A 23143-nucleotide genomic window follows, 5' to 3' on the forward strand; every position below is an offset into this window, starting at 1 on the left:
GTCCAACCAGACACATTCTGATTGAGTATCTACAGGAATATTTGTTAGAAAGAAGGAGGTGGGGAGCTGTAAGGTACCACGAGAATATATATATGGCAACACATTTTTCCCTACTATGCGGGTTAATACCTCATTTAGAAATAAATGTTTCAAATGAGTCCTGGACAGTAAGTATGAGTTGGTTCCCAAGGGTGGGACCAAAAGGTTACAAATTTATATTATATGACGTTTCATGTTTATTAATGTATTTTCATGTTTTAACTGTGAAAAGTAATGGAGAGTTAATATGTTTTTTTATGTTTATTTTTATACAGGCAACAAGAATGGGTGAATCAGCAAAGGGAAGAAATTGAAAGGCAAAGGAAACTTCTAGCCAAACGCAAACCTCCCACAGCTAATAATTCTCAGGCGCCCTCTACCAATTCTGAACCAAAACAAAGGAAAAACAAAGCAGTCAATGGAGCAGAAAATGATCCCTTTGTTAGACCAAATTTACCACAACTGTAAGCTTACATTTTTAATTTTCCTTTTTTTAAATTATTGCCAGTGAACATGAATGTTAGTAATGGATATTATTTATAATTAAACTAATACTTAGGTAGTAGAAATAGTTATGGCCAGGAAGGAAGGCAGTATTGGAAATTTACCTCTAAATTAATAATAAGCCCCAAATATTTGATTTTTACTGTTTTAAGTGGAGGTTTATTCATCTTTTAAAACAGAGACTTAGGTAACTAAGAGGAGATTGAACGCCACTCCTTCTTCCATGTCTGAATGATAGAGTCAATTATTAATGTTCCTTTTTCTAAAAGAATGTTAAGTAATGTAACTGCCATATATTTTCTCAACCTCTGAAAGCAGTATATTGGTAGATTTTAGGTATTGTTTTTCCCCTTTCAGCTTTTCTTTGTTTTCTTAATTTTCTGCTTTAAGATGTATTACTCTTTATAATTCAAGGGACAAAGACATTTTAAAAAATAGTTACATGCTTATCATAGAAAATATGGAAGAACATAATAAAACAATACAGATCATGATCCGATACCACAGAGAACACCGTTGTTAAAATTTTGATGTGCAGTAGTCTTGCCATATCTGCAGTTTGCTTTTCGAGACTTCAGTTACCCATGGTCAACCATAGTCCAAATACATTAAATGGAAAATTCCAGAAATAAGCAATTTATAAGTTTTAAATTGCACGCCATTCTGAGTAGCGTGATGAAATCTCAAACCGTCCCACTCTGTCCTGCCCAGGACGTGCATCATCCCTTTGTCCGGTGTATCCACTCTGTATGCCGCTGCCCGTTAGTCACATGCTAGCTGTCTTGGTTATTCAGATTGACTATTGGGGTATCACAGTGCTTGTTTTCAACTAACCCTTATTTTACTTAATAATGGCCCCGAAACTAAGAGTAGTAATATTGGCAATTCAGATATGCCAAAGAGAAGCCAGAAATGCTTCCTTTAAGTGAAAAGGTGAGTACATTCTAATAAAGTATTTTTGAGAGAGAGACCGCATTCACATAACTTTTATTACAGTATACTGTTATAATTGTTCTGTTTTATTATTATTGTTGTTAATCTCTCACTGTGCCTAATTTATAAATTAAACTTTATCATAAGTATGTATGTATAGGAAAAAGCATAGTAGATATAGGGTCTATATAGGGTCTAGTATTTTATCTGTGGTTTCAGGCATCCACTGGGAATCTTGGAATGTATCCCCCTGGATAAGAGGGGACTTCCATACAGATGTAGCCAAGCTTATTTTTTCTCTTCTACAACTTACATAAGTTTATATGAGTAGAAAATACATACACATCCTCTGTTTTATATGGGATATTTTATGTGGGTGTATTCTTTTTCTCCTTTCTTGAAAGATAAATGTTTCATCTATGTTTTGAATCCCATCCCCTGCTATATCAGGGACCTCTTCTTTTGATCCCTTCTTTATCTTCTGTCTTCAACTTTTTACTCTCTACTCGTTCCTTCCTTTTAGAAAACAAAACAAACAAACTCTCCCTGAGTTATAAATCACTCTAGTCTCCGTGTTCTGTCCTCTCCATATGACATCTTCTGGCTTGCCTTCCACTCTCTCCTTTCTTAACTGAAAATTAACTATCTCCTTGATGTTAAATTCCATAGACATTTGAGTCTTTATCTTGGCAGCATTGAATGTTGTTGACTTCTTATTTTTCCCCAAAAGACTCATTCTTGCCTTAATTTTTGAAATACCTTGTTCTCCTCATTTTCATTTTAACTTACGTGCCCACATCTTCTTGTCTCTTCTTTGGGCATCATTTACTCTACCATTTGTAAAATGTAGGTGTTATTTAAGGATCTGTCCTAGACCGTCATGTTTCTTACATTCTAAATCTTCTCCTTGAGTATTAGCTAGTTTCAGGGTTTCAGTTAATATGTATATGCTGCTGACTTCCAAACTTCTATTTCCAGTCCACTTTTCTCTTTTGAGTGTCAAATATTTATATCTCAGTCGTGACTGTCATGTCCTTGCTTAGTTGATATTGGTTCTTAAATACCTCACAGGAACCTGTGCAGCCTGTTCAAAACTGTATTTACTAAAAATACAACACAAAATAAAAACTGTATTTACTATTATCTTTCCCATTTCAGTCTCTCTCCCCCTCCTTTCATCCCTCCCTCCTGATCCCTTACCCTCTCCCCTCCACACCCCTTGTTTTTTCATATCCTCTCTATTAGTAAATGGTAGTACTAGTCTTTCAGTTCCACATGCCAGAATTCTGGTTGTCACCCTTAACATTTTAGAGCAAGCTTCCATTTATTTTTCATAATTCATTTTTATTATTTTCCATTAATAAATAGGTGCTGATAATCTCATCTTTCAAAAATCCATCTACAGTCTACTTCTTCAAGCCTTTCCTAAGTTTGGGGGGCTATTATAAATTGGAATTAAAGCATTTGACCATTGATATTTTTTTAAAAATTTAGCAAATGATTTACTCTTTTGTAAATTAGTAAATTTGTTTCTTAAAAAAAGGGTCAGTGGGTAGGTGAATGGTTATATAAAGTGTATGTTAGCTTTAACTCCACCACAGTAGATCCCCAATTCTTCTATATCTCAAATGTACCCAAGTGTGTAGGTCCCCACTGACACCATCCTAACTCACATTACCGCCGTCTCCTACTTGGGTTATTTTAACACATACACACACACCCCTTTCAACTTTGATCTTTTCCTCCAGTCCAGTTCACGTGGCAGTCAGTCACTTTCTCCAAAATAAAATTACGATCTTTTATTCTCTTAGAACCCTACCATAGTTCTCTGTTTGAATGATAGAATCCTAAAGTCTTAAAATGGCTTATAAAGCACATTGGGTCTAGCATCTTCCGACCTCTCTAGCCATCATTTGCCATTGATTAGTGCCTACTCCTCATCATCAACTTTCAAACTCCAACCCACTGTCTTAATTTCTGTCCATCTTTCAAATCCCATACTAGATAGTTCCTCCTCTTGAAAACTTGTTCTTGACCCTTGAAGGATAGGACTTACTTAGCACTTGGCAGTATTGCCATAGTGCCGTCTGTCTCTTCATCACACAGCGTTACCATTCACTCAATTAATGACACAGTTAATGAAACATCCAAGATGTTTCCCTTTCTCTGTATAACCTAGATGACTGTTTTCTTACGTGTTTCATCATGTAACTTTCATGTTTCCTTCACTGGCCTTCAAGATAAAATTCTTGTCTCAGGAAGATTCTTTAAAGGCATACTTACTTCCCTCTTTAGCCTCGTTCCCCACCATTTGCCCTGTGTCCCCTATGGTAAACTCTTCCAGTCCTCTAAATGGACTATTTCTGGGTCTTTGTGAATCTGGTTCCTTGCCTCTCTTCACCTCATTTCCTATTCATCTCTTAACACTTGGCTCAAATGCCAATTTTAATAAGAAGCACTCTCTAACATTTTTTCTTCCTGGCGGCTTCCTCCCGCCCCCACAGGGTAGGTGCCCATAGCCTTGTGTACATTCTCATCTATATTGTAGCATTTATCTCACTATTTTATATTTATACATATTCTCAATATTTGGAACAGTTGCCAGCACATGGGAAGTGGTCAGCAAATACTAAATTACAATGCATAAGCATTTGATTGATTTCATTTTCTCCTCAACAGACTATTTTTCTGGTTTGTTACCAGAAAACAATAAAGTCTTTTAAAATAGGAAGGTGTTTTGCTTCCTATTTGTCTTCCAAGATGCTAACAGCTATAACTGTAGTTTAATAATCATAGACTTGTCTCATTTCTATCCCATTTTATTGCATATGTTGACTTAGAACTAACTCTGAAGTTATGCTGCCATGTGTTCTTGGAGTGGCAAATGAATTGATACTAGATAGTAATTTGATTGCATTCTTATGCAGATGCAGATTTAAATAGGGGGAAAAGCCACAAAAGCACTTTGATTCATATACTGTGTTTACCCGAAAATAAGACCTAGCCAGACCATCAGCTCTAATGTGACTTTTGGAGCAAACATTAATATAAGACCCCATATTTTATATTATACTATACCAATATTATATTATTATATTATGTTAGACCCGGTCTTATTTTATATTAAAATATAGACCGTGTCTATATAATATAGTATATATAATATATATATTATATATATATATTTATATATATATATATATATATATATATATATATATATATATATAATGTTATAATATAGACTGGTAAATAAGACTGGGTCTCATATTAATTTTTGCTCCAAAAGACACATTAGAGCTGATGGTTCGGCTAGGTCTTATTTTCGGGGAAACACGGTATATTATAGTTTGATTTTAGCAGCCATACTCTGCAACTATCTTCTAAAAACTTTTGAATCACTGTTTAGTGGAAATTAGGCTTTGCATTGTGTGCAGAATACCTAGTATAATTATAACAGGGATCACGAATCTTTAATTATTTTTTTATCAAGAAATTAACATAGAAAATGAAGTTACTACTATGTAGTGGTTAGAACTTGAAGCTCTGTAGTCAGACAGATGTGGAGTCCAACCTTGATTCTTTCAGGTTGTTATTAAGCTATTTTACCTCTTTGAGCCTTGGTTTCTTCACTTAATGAAAGTTCGTACATCATGATTTTGAAAGGATGCTGTGAGGTAACACATATTAAGTACTTGCATGGTTCCTGGCTCTTAACTAATTTTTCAACTACTAGCAAAATTCATTCAAGTTTTAGGTAGGATTTTCTGATTTTCGTCACAAAGACTTTTATTATTCAGAGTAAATAGTTTGCATAGCTAATATTTTGTACAGATAATGTCTTAAGTCATCTTTGCATTAACTGTACATTAATACATTTTAATCAAGATTTTGACTTCATGTTAAATATATTTTAAATTGTTTTGATTTTATCTATATATTTATAAGAAATAGAGTGGTTATTGCATAACTAACTACAAAAGGTTTAAATCACCAGGAACATATAATAATAATTCTAAATTTGTATGCACGTAATAACATGTCCTCAAGATAAATTAAAACTTGACAGTACTTTAAGGAGATATGAACAGATCCACAAATCATAATAGGAGATTTCAGCGCACACATTTCTTAGTAATAGAACACGTAGATAAAAATAAAACAATACAAAACAGAACACACGGTATGAATATAGAAAATTCCAGTGAACTTGACAAACTTGACCTAATGGAACATCCGCTAATATCTGCAGAATATATATTTTTTTTGAGCATGGACTTTTATAAAAAATTGACCATGTTAGGTCATAAAACAAGTTCCAACAAATTTCAAAGGATTGAAAGAGTTTGCATAAGACTGGGATTGTTTCATCCTTAAATGTTTGGTAGAACTCAGGGTGAAACTTAAAGGATTGGAATCATACAGAATATGTTCTGTGACCACAGTGAAATTAAATTAGAAATCAGTAACAAAAAAGATAGTGGAAAAGTCTAGATGGAAATGAAAAATATTTTTAGATGAATGATAGTGAAAGTGCTACATAGCAAAATTTGTGAGATAAATCTGAAACGTGTCTAGAGGGAAATTTATAGCCTGTATACTACTATCTAGGAAAAGAAGAAAAATGAAAACTTTACAAACTAAGCATCTATGTCAGTGAGTTAGGGTATTAGCAGCAGAACTAACTCAAGAAGGAAGAGGGGAAAGATAAGAATAGTAATTAATGATACAGCAAGCAAACATACAATACAGAGAATTAGCCAATTCTAAAAAAGGCATGTGTGTTTAAAAATAAATAAATAAACTAGTAAACTGAAAAAAGAGAGAAGGCAGCCATTATCAGGAATGAAAAAGGAATATTACTTACAAGTCTACAGTTATTTAAAGGAAAACGAAATATTATAAATGGCTTAAATTTTAAATTTTTGTGAAATGAATAAAGTTTTAGAGAAATACAACTTAACAAAATTAACATGAGAAGAAATAAAATTCAAATAGTTCGATAGCTATTAAGGAAATTGAATCTGTAATTAAAATCTTTGATCAAAGAAAACTCCAGGTGCAGATGACTTCATCTACAAATTCTACCAACCAATTAAGGAAGAAGTAGTACCAGTCTTTTAAAAACTTTTTTGAAGAATGCTAAGGCAGAAATATTTCCAGCTTATTTTATGAGGCCAACAAAATCTTGATGTCAAAATTAAGAAAGACTGTACAAGGAAGGAAAGTTATTTAATTTCACTTATAAAAGTAAATGTAACCCACAATATAATATATAAAATGATAACCTATCAAGACCAAGTTGGATTTATTTTAGGTATGGAAGGTTGGTTTAACATTAGAAATATCAATGTAATTTTCCACATAAAGAGAAAGATATGATCATCCTAACAGCTGTCAAAATAAGAAACAGATAAAATTCAGCATTGACCTGTGATTAAACCTCTTAGCAAACAGTAGTAGATACCATGCATTCATTTTTCTTTATGCTTGCATCTTTCTTCTTCCTGACTTCCTTCTGTTTCTCCTCTTTAACCAAACTCAAATGTTACTGCTTCTGTACTTTTTTCCAGTTTCCTCCAGATGAAAATGTTTTTCTTTTGTTCTGTGTACTAACTTATAGCTGTATTATCCAGGATAACCACCTTATTTTAAGGTCAGCTAACTAGGAAACTTTACTTTCATTTAATACTTTGCAATGTAAGGTAAGATATTCGCATAGTCTGAGGATTAGGATGTGGCTTCTTTGAGAAGCCATTATTCTGCCTATCATAGTCTGCCTTCTGACCCAAGATTCACATCCTTCCCAAATTCAAAATATATTTAATCCTACCCCACCATCCCCAAAAGTCTCAACCCCATTACAGTGTCAACTCAACGTCCAAAATCTTATCTAAATCTCACAGCTCAAACGTTCGAAATCTCACTGCACCCTGAGACACAATTTCTCTTAATCTGTGAACCTCAAGAAAGAAGGTAACCTTTTTCCAAAATACAATTGTGGGGACAGACAAAAAAAAAAAAGAAAAAGAAAAAAGTATGGCAAATAACAGTTATAGACATTCCTATTCAAACAGAAAAAAATTAAAAGAGTCAGTGATCCCTAGCAGTTTTGAAATCCATCCAGGCAAACTCCATTTGGTTTCAAGATCTGGTAATAATTATTTGTGGCTCGGGGCTCTACCTCCTGGGCTTAACATTTTGTCAACAACTCTTGAGTCTTTTTGATGAGGGTTAATTTGTATTTGTAGCTGAGTAGCTTTATCAGCCCGTTTTTTGTTTGCATTATTTTGGGGATCTGATGGCCTTACATTTAATACTCTCTCTGTCCTTTTAAATCCAAACTGGCAGTGTTTCTGCTGGTATAACATTGTCAAGAATCATGTGGATCTCCCATGTGTAAAACAAGGATTCAATTCATTAGACAAGAGGATCCTCCACAGTTCATTTCTAGATAATCCCATTGCTATATTTAGCTTCTGCTGAGAAGGCTGAGGGGATCCATTGAGTCACACACTTCATCTTTTCAAAGACCATTTATGTGACTGAATATTCTGACCTCTCTGGGGTATTAGCAAAAAAGTTGTCCAGCTACTCCCTCTTCCTCTCGCCCCCTCACCCCCTTTTGTTTAAGAATAGCTTTTCTGACAGTGAATCTGATTTTTCGTGTATTTTGCACTCTGGCTAGGATGAGAATTTCTTAAACTATTAAGCCGTCCTAGTTTCTTTTTGTTGAATATTTCTTCCCTTAATTTATCTCTCTCTTCTCACATTTTAATATAAATAGCAAGAAGAAAACAGTCTATGCTTTTAACAACACTTTGTTTGGAAAATCCCCTAAGCTAAATATTTAAATTCATTTATCATAAGTTTGGCTTTCTGCATAACTGCAGGATGCAGTTCTGCTAAAACTATCTTCCATAATGACAAAGATACCCATTCCTTCCATTTTCTTTTCTTTTTTCTATTTTTTAAATTAAAGTTCATTGGGGGTGACAATTATTAGTAAAGTTACATAGGTTTCAGGTGTACAATTCTGTAATACATTATATCTCACATTGTGTGTTCACCACCCAGAGTCAATTCCTTTCCATCACCATATATTTGATCCCTTTTACCCTCATCTACCACCTCTCCCCCCTTACCCTCTGGTAACCACTAAACTATTGTCTGTGTTTATGAGTTTTTGTTTCTCGTTTGTTTGTCTTGTTCTTTTGTTGTTTTTGGTTTATATACCACATATGAGTGAAATCATATGGTTCTCTGCTTTTTCTGTTGGACTTATTTGACTTAGCATTATAATCTCAAGATCCATCCATGTTGTCACAAATGGTACTATTTCATCTTTTCTTAAGGCCGAATAGTATTCCACTGTGTATATATACCACAACTTCTTTATCCATTCATCTATCGAAGGACACTTTGATTGTTTCCATGTCTTGGCCACTGTAAATAAAGCTGCAATGAACATCGGAGCACATATATCTTTATGGATAAATGTTTTCAGATTTTTTGGATAGATAACCAGGAGAGGGATTGCTGGGTCATATGGTAATTCTATTCGTAGTTTTTTGAGGAACCTCCACACTGCCTTCCATAGCGGCTACACCAGTCTGCATTCCCAGTAACACTGTATGAGGGCTCCTTTTTCTCCACAGCCTCTCCAACACTTGTTACTATTTGTCTTGTTGATGATAACCATTCTAGTTGGGGTGAGGTGATATCTCATTGTGGTTTTTATCTACATTTCTCTGATGATTAGTGTGATGTTGAGCATTTTTTTCATATGTCTCTTGGCCATTTGATGTCCTCTTTGGAGAAATGTCTGTTCAGGTCCTCTGCCCATTTTTTAATTGGATTGTTTGTTTTTTTGTTGTTGAGTTGTATGAGTTCCTTGTATATTTTGGATATTAGCCCCTTATTGGAGGCATTGTTTGCAAAAATTTTCTCGCATTTGGTTGTTTGCCTCTTTATTTTGTCGATTGTTTCTTTTGCTGTGCAGAAGCTTTTAAGTTTGGTATAGTCCCATTCATTTATTTTAGCTTTTACTTGCCTTGCATGTGGAGTCAAATTCATAAAATGCTCTTTGAACCCAAGGTCCATAAGTTTAATACCTGTGTTTTTTCTATGCAGTATATTGTTTCAGGTCTTATATTTAGGTCTTTGATCCATTTTGAATTAATTTTGGTACATGGTGACAGATAGCAGTCTAGTTTCATTCTTTTGCACGTGGCTTTTCAATTCTCCCAGTACCATTTATTCAAGAGGCTGTTTTCCATTGTGTGTTCTTGGCTTCTTTGTCAAAAATTATCTGTTCATATTTATGTGGATTTATTTCTGTGTTCTCAATTCTATTCCATTGGTCTCTGTGTGTCTGTTTTTCTGCCAATACCATACTGTTTTGATTATTGTTGCCCTGTAGTACAAGCTGAAGTAAGGGAGTGTATACCTCCAGCATTGTTCTTTTTTCTTAGGAATAACATGTTTCTTATTGCCTTCTGAGTCTCACCAGCAGCGCCTATGCTGTCTATATTTCTGTCAACAGTCCTTGACAACTTAAGTCTTCTCTAAAGGAGTATGTTTTTTCTGCCGTACTTTGGAATTCCTTGAGTCCTCAATAGCAGAGTTGTTAACATCCACATTTCTGCTAACAGTCTGTTCAAGGAGTCTAAGCTTTTTTAAATTTAAAATCATGCTCCTCAAAATTCTCCTAGCCTCTTATCCACCACTCAATACCAATGCCATTTCCACATTTTTAGGTTGTTTATTACAGGAACCACTTCCAGGTACTAAGATCTGTTGTAGTTTTCTATTGTACTGCTGTAACAGATTACCACAAATTTAGTAGCTTAAAATAGCACAAATCACTTATCTTACAGTTTTGGAGATTACAAATCTGAAGTGGGTTCATTGGGCTGTCATCTCATTGAGGTGTCATCAAGGCTGTTTTACTTCTTGTGGCTTTAGAGGAGAACCCATTTCCTTGCCTTTCTAGAAGCTGCCCACATTCCTTGGTTCATGATCCCTTCTGTCTGCAAGCCAGCAGCAGCCAGTCGGTCTTTCTCGTGTCATATCACTCTGATTCTGACTTGTCTGCTCTTCTCTTCCTCATTTAAGGACTCTTGTAATTACATTGGGCCCACAAGGATAATTCAGAATAACTCCCTATTTTAAGATAGCTGATTGGCAACCTTACTCCATCTGTTACCTTAAGTCGCCTTTGCTGTAAAACTTAACATATTCACATGTCCCAGGGATTAGGATGTGGACATCCTACAACTAATTGATATGGCGATTAAAAACCATTAAAATTAACATTATCCTAGCTTAGCTCTTTTTAGTCTGCAGGAAAATCACGTTTTTTAAAAGAAGATTGTCCCCAATTCATATTATCTAAATATTGTACATTTTATCCAAAAACATTTTTTATTAATGGAAATAGAAAACAGAGATATCTAAAAAGCTAACACATGTCAAGTATTTCCTGATAGGGAAATGGGGAGAAATGTAAAAAATGTCTCTTTTGCTGTTTTGGGGTTTGCATTCTATTTGATGAAAGAAGACCCTGGAATAGGAATTCTTAAACTGAGATCTGTGAACCCCAAAATTATTTATATGTGAAATTTTCTGGATAGAGTGTTTATAAATGCCTTTAAATTGTTTTTAGAGATCCATGATCTTAAAAGTGTAAGAATTATTGCCTGGTATATAGTACTATCTGCTACTTTGCTTATTAATGCTTGAAAACCAAATGGAGAAGGTAATATAAATGTGTGTGTATGTTCATGTGTTTATTAATTAATTGTTCCATTTACGAGTATAAGTATTAGATGTATTCTGAAGAGTATCTTAAAGGATTTTTGGGCTGAAAGCTGTCAAGATGTTAGTATTTCCATTTGATTAATTTTATCTTCTTTTACATAGCTGTTAATAAGAAATAATATTAATCTTAATATCTAGAATTACAATTTTATTTTTGACAGGTTGACTTTGGCAGAATATCATGAACAAGAAGAAATTTTCAAACTTAGACTAGGATATCTCAAAAAGGTATGTGAAGCATCTGTTGGATTCTCTTTGTTTCCAGACGTTGTGGAAAGTTGTGTTATAAGTCTCTTATTGAAGAAATCAGAATTTAAGAGGGCAAGCACCTAAATTAAAAACTTTAGACAAAACAAATGAGGTGTATTAAATTTGCCTTTTTATGTTGAGTATATTAAAATAATATTCCTTTACCTGGGGCAACTTACAACATAGAGATGCCATCCCTATAGTAGAGGAGGGATTCCTGGCCAGATCTCCAGGGTCTTAACTACCTTTTTGTAAAAAATGCTTCATTTTTAAGATGAAATGTAAAATTCCATATTGTTTTTGTCCATTTCATAATAAATTGAAATAATTATAAATTAATAACAAATTGTTTCTTTTAAGCTGTTGGCTTAACTTTTAAGCTGTTGAATGCTTGATTAAATGTTTCAGTTAAAATACGTACATTGCTAAAGTTAGAAGAGCCTATTCATCAGTAATAGTATAAAGTGATATAATTTAGAAAAATGTTGCTATGTGTTATTATAGTAAAATTTTATAATGTATGGCCTTGTACTTGTTTGTAAACTCTGAAATTCTAATCAGTTCATTGTTTCTATAGTCCATATTTTTCAAATCATTTCATAGAAATAATAGATTTGTCCCCTCAATTTTACCGACTGATATAAAATTCATTTTCTTTTATCCAGTATTTTATTATGTTCTGCTTGTCAGATTACTTAATTTTTTAAATAGGCTGAATAATAATTAAAATTGAGTTAGTGAACTAATTGAAGATAATATCTCTGAAGTGGTCTCCCTGGGGTAGGATGAGGTAGGGCAGAGAAACGCATTCTGGTAGCCCCTGCTATCACACTATACACTGTTTTGTTTTTGCAATGCTATCAACATGCTTCAGACTCCTGCCATTTAATTACAGGGAACAGAAAAAAGTTATAAATAGTGTATATGTATGTGTATATATATAATTTGCATTAGTGTTCTCTACTGTGCCATATCTGTCTGCCCCTGCTCAGAAAAGTTTCAACCTAAACTATTTGAACAGTAAATTTATTCTCTTTTCTTTTTTTTAGTTCTTCTACTCTGTTCTGTTGTAGTTATTGACTTTCCCCTGCTCTTTGAGATACAGTAGACACTTTCAGTCTATTCTCTGTAACAGATGGAATTATAATGGGACTACAGAAGGAAGAGGGGATTTTGTAGTACAGAATGAGTACAAGTATTTGAGTGCCCACCTAAAGCTACTTTGATAATCAATTCATACATAGAGACCTATGCTTGATGTCCCATACAAAGATTTATAAATTATTTTCCTAATCAGCCTTTCATGATAATGGGACACTAAGTATATACTTAGAGCTGAGAGTATATACTTAGAGCTTCAACTTGGAGGGTTATTATTTTCACATATAATAATAAATTTTCAATTACTCTTTCTAATGATGAGATTTTACATGTCTTATTTTATAAAAACCTGTTATATAAAATCTGAAATTATAAAGCAGTTAAATTAGGAATAGCTATTTGTATTCGAAAAAAATACTTCACTTTTTAAAAGTCTTCTGAGGAGGGTTTGTTTTTGTTTTTAGTTGGTTGGTGGTCTTCTCTTGGTTTATTTTAAAGTGTTCCTGGTACTTTGAAAATATTCCATTTCTCTGAAACACTTCTGTTTTCTAAAATAAGGTATATGTAAATGTCTAGGTATTATATAAATAGTTGTAAACTGTTCTAGAATGCTATACCTTCTCTTCTAACCTCCATATTATCCTCTTTCCCAGTGTTTGCTTCTCCATTTTTTGTATTTACTCATTCTTTCTAATGTCCTCTCCATAATCTTTTTCCTGTTTTATTTTTTTCTTCCAGCTTAAATCAGATTTACTGAGCAGTTTTAGATTTCTAACTTGATCTTCTTCTTAACCAATTTACATTTCTTTGACCTCCATCATGGAATATTTTGGGAAATTGGATGAACTTATGATGCTGAAACATACTCTTTATGTTTTGAATTCTCACATTTTCTTCTGAGAGACTATTTTGGGTGAGAAGAATTGAATGCATTATAAAGAAAGTTACTAGTAGTATATATAAGAGAACAAAATTGAGTAACTAGTCTCACCTTAGAACACAAATAAAAGCAGTTGCCTGTTTACCACTGGGTTTTAGTTTTTGAACTGTACAGTTAAAAAATAAGCATTAAGTTACATGTTTTAAAAATAAGTTATTTGGCATTCTAAAGCACAGTTGAAAAATAGGTCCTTAAAATAGGTCTGTTTTCTACAAAAGAGATAGATTGGACATTTTTAACACAGAACAGTTTTGAGGTAAGAGAAAAGATGTTATCACTTCTGTCTTATGAGCTCCATACACTCCTGGGTTTATTAAGCGGATATGAACTGTACCCCAATTTGTAACTATATAGCTTCTGCCATAGGCTGGATCTGATCTGTGAATATTTGATGTTCGTGTAACCTGCACAGGAATTAACCTGTGTCATGTCAGCTTAGGGTTTAGTTTTGGAGCCCCCCATATACAGTTGCATTGGCCAGGGTAACTCTTGCTTCCACTCTGCCTTTATCAAAAACTCTTCAAGGTAAGCAGAATTATTAGATTAAATTTGTTGGCACATAGGAGAAAACTTCCTTCCTTGAAGAAGCCCATGCCATTTGGACATAAGGAACTAGAAGGACTATTTACTTTGACTTGAAATCAATAATTTATGCCATGTGTTTTATTTCATAAAGATAATAATAATAGGTAAACTGAAATATGAAATGTGTGTTTACTAAAGTTTAGTTCACATTCTGTGCTATTCTGTAGGGTTAGAAGTATAAATTCAAAACTGTTAATGTGATAGAGTAACAAATGAGAGTTAAGTAGAAACTTCCAAAAGTAAGGCTGTGGCTAAAAAAAAATAGATATTTCTGGTTACCACCAAATAGTAAATTTAAACTTACTTAAGGCTTATTAGTTTTGTCTTCTGAGATTATGAAAATCACGGTATAGTATCACTTTTTAAATGTATCAAGAATTCTTTAGTATTTATGGTTATCAGTTTATGAAATCATTGCTTACTCATTCACTAAGTGATTTATTTCTACACTCTGCCTGATACAAGCATAATTCAAGTCCCCATTTCAAGAGAATTATATAATACTACATTTTATGAACTTTGAAATTTTAACCATTCTAGAGTGACCATTAATGTTAACTTTTTGAATGCTAAGATCCGTATATGCTTTGTCTAAATTAATAACAGCTAGTAACCAGCAAAGCCAACCTTTTCTCTTGAACTTTTTCTTCTATTTCAGTGGCAATGCCCATGCGTTTTATTCCTACATTCTTTTGTTGTAGATGGACAGCAAGTTGATTCTTTGTATTCAGAAGAATTAATTCTTTTAGAGTAGTGGGAATGTTTGCTTTTTTCCCCCCCAGACTCATGCTATTTCATTTTCATTGCAGATAAGGCAGTTAAGTTTTTCACACACATACTCTCTTTCTCTCACATATTACTTTCCTTGGGTATTCTGTAGAAACTGTTGTGTCAGCTTGAATATTTTATTTTTAGCTGGTATATTGCTTTTCACTCTTAATTTACTGTTAGAGGTCAACAGAAAACACATTTTTTTTGTAAAAAGTGTAAATATTCTAACATAATTTTGCCTTTTATGTATAGCTTAAGAATTTAACAGAATAAAACAAAAAAATGATAATAAAATATATGGAGACTATACAAAGTGACTCCTAAAACTTTTGCTACTTGTAATTATGTACATCCTTCCCAGTTATCACTTATTAAAAGCTTATATTTGCAATGGGAGTAATTTCCTGCCTTTAAAAAACTATTCCTTTGAGGCAAGCTACTCTATACTATCCACATGTGGAATCTGTGGATTTAAGGAAAGGAACAAACCATATACCAGTTAGCTTTTATGGATGATCCTTTTTAATTCCAGTCTTTGATAAATTACAGTTATGGGAAAGCAGTTTATCTTTGATTTGAGGAGTTCTGCTAGGTTGTTATTTATATATTTCAGACCATTATTCTGGAATTCAAGACTATGTGGGTGTGCCTTCCACGGATTGTTACTAAATTAACACAAATAAGTTTTTTTAATCCCTGAAAAACCATTTTTCTTGTAATAGATTCTCTCTGTAGTCATAATATTATTTTAAAGGTACAAGTTACCAAAAATACCCCAAATGAAGAAGAAATAAAAAATTTGAAAGTTATTAGGACTAATAAGTATGTCTTGCCACTGCTGTTTACTCAAGTTTGTGATGTGAACAGCATGTGGATGTGTTGCTCTTTAGTTTCTAATTAAGTTTGTCATCTTCTAGATTTTAAATATTTGATTAATTGGAAAAAATGCATGTAGAAGATTTGACATCTCAGTTTGGGATATTAAGTAGTGTAGTAGAGATTGGCTTCAGTGTATGTGTTTTGGGGTGTTGGGTGTGTGTGTGAGAGAGAGAGAGAGAGAGAGAGATTTATAAGCCCTAAATATAAGTGCTAGAAGGTGTGGTTTTTTTTTTTTTTTGAAAAACATAACCAATTTGTAATTGAAACAGGATTAGTCAAGAATCATCAGCACCCACACGACTGTGTCTTTGCAGACGAAGGAATCAGCTAAACAATTTGCAGTCGTCTCAATCTACTAAAACAAAAACCGCATCCAACATGCCACCTGACACCATTTCTTTCTCTCTCTCTCCTTTGCTCCTTGCGATGTGGCATTCATCTCTCCTTGTGCCTCCGTTCTGAAGAGATAACAGTATAGCAACAACTCAGCCACAGAAATCCTGTTCTCTGACCGATATTGGCACCTGCAAAGAGAAACAACCAGTAACAGGCAGCAGCAGCATCAGTATTAATCTTCCATGATGAAATCTTTACAGGTCAAGAACAAGCACACAGCTCTTTTCTCACTCCTTCACAGTGGACCATGCAACTAGTTGAAATGGAAGACAATGGATTGTCTACAAGCCTTTTGAACAGTGGAGAATACAGGGCATTGGTTTTAGGTGAATTGACCCCCAAGTATTCTTGAAGTTTAATACCTCCTTTAGTCTTTCTTTCTAGAATACCATTGTCATCTGATTTATCAAAACCTTAGTATGACCACAAAGAATAAGTTTGCATATGTGACATTTCTTGTCACTTTTTAGGTTTGAATAAAAATACAAAAATAATGAACAATATAATGCTAAAGGGCTTAATCTTTAAATCTGTGTGTACACTTTTATATTCACGGCTATGACTAGAAGAAATCTTTGGGGAATTCTTCTGTCAGTTAAAGCCAACCGTATTGTACATTATGTTTCTCTAGAACATAACACAAGATGCTACTTGTGTAGGCAGTAGTTTTCAGGGGAAGTGTGGTAAAAATGCACTGTACTAGGACAAGGCACGATTAAGCCCGTGAAGAACGTTAGAGGTTCCTGACTTGTCATGTGTGGGCAAGAACAGTGCTAAGAAGAGTGTTGGAATTCTGAACTTGACATTTTGTCCTTACTCCTCCTTCCCATTTAACAATGAATAGTGTTCTATACAAGATGACTGTGCTGAGAGAACGTGGAACTAACCGTAGATAGAAAAACTCCCCATGTTTATATTTTACCTCCTCCTCTCATTATGGACCTATAAACATACTCCTGGCTCTGTGTGTCCTTATTTATAATCATACATCGTAACTCGGGAGTAGATGATGTTCACTTACCAAAATGAAACTGTAAAGGTAAAATGTGTTTTATTTGCGTGGTGTTTAATATTAATCCAGTTGTTGTATAGGCAATGGAAATTTGGAAAGAATTTCAGGAGTCATATTAGCCATTAGTTAGAGCAGGGTTTTATTTAGGTTTGTGAGTTCAGTCTGGAGATCACTGTTTTCCCAAAAAAGGAGAAAACAGTTGCTTGGCCACCAGCCCTTCCCAATCAGAACTGTAACTCCATTTATGTGCGTAGGTTTTAAGGGAGTCAAGAAAACTAGGCTTTTTCCATTATTGTGTTGAAAATTAAATCTTTTCATACTTAAAAAAAAAAAAAAATCCTTGGAATCTACCAAAATCTCGAAGCAGGTTAAAGGGAAGCAGAAAGCCGGGAGAAGGGCTACTGTATACTGTAGTCAGGCATTGGACCTGTACTGTATTTCCCCGAAAATAAGACCGGGTCTTATATTAATTTTTGCTCCAAAAGACACATTAGGGCATATTTTCAGGGGATGTCGTATTTTTTTATATACAACAATTGACAGTTATTTAGATACAGTCATGTCATCATCTTCTGGAACATCGTCATAACGTACTAAATGTGTCCATCTGGCTGAGATCTTAACTGGGGCTTATTTTTGGGGTAGGTCTTATTTTTGGGGAAACATGGTATAGGCTATGGCAGGTGTCAGCACCTTGGGTAGTGTTAACGTCAAGGAATTTCACGTCCCCCCACCCCATACAGCTGCTGTAATTGCTGTTTCAAGAAGTGTGCTAAATACTTAAATTTTGCCAGTCAGTTGAACTGCTATATTTATTTGCTGCTGGTAAGGTAAGGTTTTATTTTAATACAGTGGAGGATCTGAGAATCAAAACCTGCCCATTTTACCAGTTATTCTCCATTAGGGGTTTTAATGTATGTATGAGTATTTATGCATTTGAAGAGAGAATAAAACACCACCTCCATCACTACAACCCTCCTGCCCCCCGAAAAGGAAATAAACTGCAGAGAGGGAAGAACATTAAGGTTCTAAAATAATTATCTGAGCCAGTTAAACACACCTGAGGGAGCTAAAGTAGCTCCTGCCAATAATAACCAGCTCAGTGGCTGGGAATGGGAGTGGAGGGAGCATTTATATAGTTAGGAAAGAAACCACCCAGGAATTTCGTAATTTTAGTCCCTTGTCCTCCTCTTACCCCACTCTTCAATCTACATAATCATGCTCAAGCAAAAATAGAAGATTATGGGCAAGTAGTTTCAAAATTAATTTCCACAAAGTTAGACCTGCTCTCTAGGTGTTTTTTTGTTGGTTGGTTCATACTTCTAATGGTTCATATCTCATATTTAAGATATGTGAAAGCATATCATAGAAGTAAGTAATCTGGGGACATATAATAAAGATAAATTTGAAGTAAATTGTTTATAATTTTCTCCTTTTCTGAACTGCCCCTTCCATTAGTTTTTAGTAGTGGCTTTTGTTAATTTCATGTTTCACTTTCCTGGTGATGAACTTGTAAGAATGACATTATAAATAATTCATGAAATGAAAACTTAATTTGAAATTAAAACCTAGAGATACTAACTTTTGAGGGATTGCTGTTGATCGTTACTAAAATGAATTTGGTGTTAAACTTTTTGAAACCTCATTCTGAACTAATTTTCCTGGAGTTGAATAGACTATTCAAAATGACAGGTGTTTCTCTGCTTCCACCATCTTCCTAATGTACCACATAGAATTTCTTTTATCAGTCCTCATCGATTACAGGCAAGCTGAGAATGTCGTTTCAAAGTTCTTCCTATCTTATCTTGGCTTTATAGAAAGGCAGCTCTTGGAAATAAGAGTTTATTTTTGTGGGGATAACATGTAACGTACATTCAAGATTTGCTAAAGAAGTTTAAACTACTATGTTTAATTTTTATAGGAAATGTATCAGTTTTACATGTGAAAATGCATTTTACAACTCTCTGAAAGCTGTATAGCTTAAGGCCTACACACCCACCTGTCTTTTAAAAATTGTCATTATGGGAAATGCTCAGAAATACCCCATATCTGCCTCGCAGTTTTAATCTGGCATTTTACAGAAATTATACATTGCTGTAACTAACTTTTGCCTTAGAATGTTGAGCCAAAGGGATATTAAGTTTCCAGAAGAGACTTTAATTACAAATAGAAAGCATTTCTGTGCTAAACGTCTGGTGGACAAACTGTTCTGGTTAAATTGCTGTGAAATTTACCTTCCATACAAATTTTAAGTTAAAAATTTTGGAAGGTGGTATGCTTTGCAGGTTGTTTAAACAATGAGGCAATACCAAGATCTGTTGTTGTATACTGGTGTGACTTGGTTTTTAAAATATAATGGAGACTATTAGAGCTTATTTCAAAATATTGTTAAAGTAGCTACAGTGTGTGCTGTTAAATTGTTTAAACAGAAAGGAGCCGTGTCCTTTTATTGTGCGTGATCACCAAACCTACCTTTCTTGACTACCATCTGTTCTTACTCATGTCCCTTCTACACCGTAATTTCCAGTCGTTCTAGTTCCTTTCCAGAGATTGTTTCTTCATTTCTTCTAGACCTTCTGTCTGTCAGCTGCTCAGCTAGTGGGTGACTAGAGGATTGAAACTTGGTGTTCTTACTAAGCAAGATCTAGCTAGTTGGATTCTCTCTCTTTGATTTTTAGTAATCTGGTCTAGTTTTGCCTTGCATTTGCGGATTCCATTCTTGAATGAATTTAGGTCAGTTGTGAACCCAGGTCATCCTTGCTTCTCCTTAACTCTCTGAACACTATTCTGAGGATGGCCCATAAGTTAATGCCAATCTCAGGCAAGGAGGTGTCGCCTACAGGATAGATGTTTGGAAATGATCTGCACTACAGATAATTAGTTACTGAGACAACTGTAATCAGACTATTGTACCCTGAAGCCAGACCAAAACTGAGCCGTACCCTTTTCTGTAAGGAGAGGGTTCTAGGCAGTGTTGCTCTAGCATTTGCACCTAAAAGTGTATGTACTGATCTGCTCTGCTTGGGCTATCATAACAAAATGCTATAGACTGGGTGGCTTAAACAACACAAATTTATTTTTCCAGAGGCTAGAAGATCAAGATCAAGGTCTGGCAGGGTTCAGTTTCTGGTGAGACTCTTCCTGGTTTGTAGGTTGCCTTCTCAACTCCTCACCATGGCCTTTTCCCCTGTGCTCCTTCACAGAGGAGGTGGGTGTAGGGGGAGGGAGCTTTCTCTTGTCCTTCTTACAGAGCCACTAACCCCATCATGAGGGCCCCACCTTCATGACCTCCCAAACGCCCCATCTCCATATCCCATCATGCTGGGGTTTAGGGCTTAAACATGAATTTGGGGCGAATACATACCTACAGTTTGGTGGGCTTTGAGAGAGATTACTTACGAGTTGCAGAATTATCTTTCCCCCAAAGTGTGTCACTTTGTTTTAAGGTCCAAGATATTACCTTAAGATGGAATACTAAATTACAATATGGAGTTTGTAAATATGTTTCACTAACGATGGAGGATTTTTGTCTGTATGTAAGATTTGGTTATAGTTCTTTCCCTTGACATTTCTTCTTAAGTAACTAGGATCCAGTTTTTTTCCCATAGTGCTTCTGACATTTTGTTTTTTTTCCTGTAAACTTTACAGTTCAAACTAAAATGCAGCTTGCCTGTGCTTTTGTCTTGTAAGATTTTATAGGGCATATTTGTCATGTTTCGTGGAGGGAAAAAAAATGCTTGCTTAACTGATGCAGATATACATTTTACTTTTTTAAATAAGTATTTCTTTTGTGATATTGGTTACTACCATTATATAAACATCTAAAGATTACCAACAATTATAAAACAAATGTAATTATGTATATCAACAATCTAGTTGAATCTCATAATTATAAATTTATGACTCAATAAAATTTAATTTCTATAAATTCACTTTTGAAATAGGACCCATAGCACAATTTTACATAAAGTTAAAACAGGTATTTCGGCTGGTATTCTAATAGGCATTTCATAATTTCATCAGATTATTTAAAATTCCACCAGCCTATCAAATGTTTAGTAGCTTACTACACGTGTAAGAATTACATTTTGAGACCTGAAAATATTTATCAAAATTTTTACATTAAATGAATGTTAAATTTCTTTAGGATTTGCCTAGATCTGCTTTGATACCTAAGGATCTGTCACAGCTGTCCATAAAAGTTTTAGAGTCTCTTTAAGATTAGAGTGGGATTTATCTAGTGAGTGGTCATATTGTAAATGTGTGTGTGTTTTTCAGATGTTGCAAGGTCTAGGAATAATCAGTTTTGTCTTCTTCCTTTCTTCTTCTTTTAGCTATTGTAAAATATCTTCATTTCATTTTTTCCAAAGTAGTAAATTATTTCTGCTTAGAATTAAAATTTGTGCCAGAAATAAAACTTTCAGCTCATTTTGTGTTTTAAGTCAGTTTCAGACTACCTTGCTGTCATTTTCAGTTTAGACATTATAAAAATAGATTTCTTATAGTACAGAATAAAATTCAGCATCTCATTACGTATAGATTTTTATGTGGAGGATGGTTTCTTGAAATAGGCTTTTTCCTGATCTTTTTCCATCTTTCAGGCATTGAAAAGAAGAGCACTTTGGTCTTTTAACTCAGTGGTACTTTATAATACACTATTCTTCCTGTCACTGTAAAAAATTGATACATGGGTAAAAATATGTTTTTTATATCACAAATAAATTGAGCTTGTTATAGTCCCCTCTCTTCGTTTTCAGGAAGAGGCAGAAATCCAGGCAGAACTTGAACGTTTGGAAAGAGTCAGAAATCTTCACATTCGAGAGCTCAAAAGAATAAATAATGAAGATAATTCACAGTAAGTCATTATTTGTATTTCAGTTTTGCATGATAAAAGTCTTTCTCCTCTGTGCAGAGCATAAACAAAAGATTCCCCGTTGAGGGGCTTCTCATCACACTTAGAAAAAGATCCAGAGAGTCCTTCCACGGCTCGGAAGGTCTTGCCTGGTCTCGTCTGGCCACCTCACCACCCCATCTCTCTCGTCCTCCCCTCACTCATATGTCATACACATGCTGGCTCCCTTGAACTTGGCTAGCACAGTCCCATCTCAGGGATTTTGTGCTGGCCAGTGCCTCTGCCTGAAATGTTCCTCTAAGTACCTGAGTGGCTTACTCCTTATTGCCCTCCAAGTGGTCATTAGAGCATCCCTAAGCGACCCTACCTAAAGTAGCAGTCCTTACCTCGCACCATTCCCTCTCAGTGTCCTTACCTTGCTTTATTTCGTAGCATTTATCATTATCTCTTTATAAGTTTATATTTCAGTTACTTAATCTGTAACTGATAAGTACAGATATTCTAACTGGTAAGTACAGATGATATTCTAGTTATATTCTAGTTATATTAGAATATAAGCTACAGGAGAAGAGGGCCTAGTTATATTGTTGCTGTATCCCCAGAGCCTAGACCAGTGCCTGGCATGTGGTAGGTATGCCATAAATATTTGTTGGCAGAATACCAAGGTTAATGTTACAATAGTGAAGGAGAAATTATTTCAACTAAAGGGATTTCAGTAAGCCATGTATTCAGCATTATACAAAACTTGACAAAAATTGGTAAAGTTGAAGTTATAGTCTCTGTCCTTAATCCCTGGTTATAAAAACGAGTGTCATAGATATTAAATGCTAAAGGAATTCAAAGAAGGGAACATACTTGTGGGCTGGTGAGAGCTTTATGAAGAAGACATAAATTAAGCAAGGCACTACTTGGGTTTAATTGATGTAGAAGAGAGGAAGCGTGCCTTTTTGAACTTTATCTTTAAGACTTGTCATGTAATTTACAGCTTTGTGACCTAATGAGAGTATCAGAATTCAAAGTGGCCACCTTCAGCTGTGAAATACTAATAATCTTACTTAAA

At 34.4% G+C, this 23143-nt stretch overlaps 1 protein-coding gene across 1 annotated transcript in view; it reads left to right on the top strand.

Moving 5' to 3' along the window:
- Positions 1 to 23143, top strand: part of TLK1 (tousled like kinase 1) — a 124895-nt gene that overhangs the window by 83680 nt on the left and 18072 nt on the right. The window contains exons 11-13 of the mRNA XM_033112316.1: positions 315 to 503; positions 11460 to 11526; positions 21989 to 22086. Of these exons, the coding sequence (XP_032968207.1) occupies positions 315 to 503; positions 11460 to 11526; positions 21989 to 22086 (354 nt within the window). The remainder of the gene's footprint in view (positions 1 to 314; positions 504 to 11459; positions 11527 to 21988; positions 22087 to 23143) is intronic.

Source organism: Rhinolophus ferrumequinum, chromosome 8 (genome assembly GCF_004115265.2).
Source record: "Rhinolophus ferrumequinum isolate MPI-CBG mRhiFer1 chromosome 8, mRhiFer1_v1.p, whole genome shotgun sequence".
Classification (NCBI taxonomy): Eukaryota; Metazoa; Chordata; class Mammalia; order Chiroptera; family Rhinolophidae; genus Rhinolophus; species Rhinolophus ferrumequinum.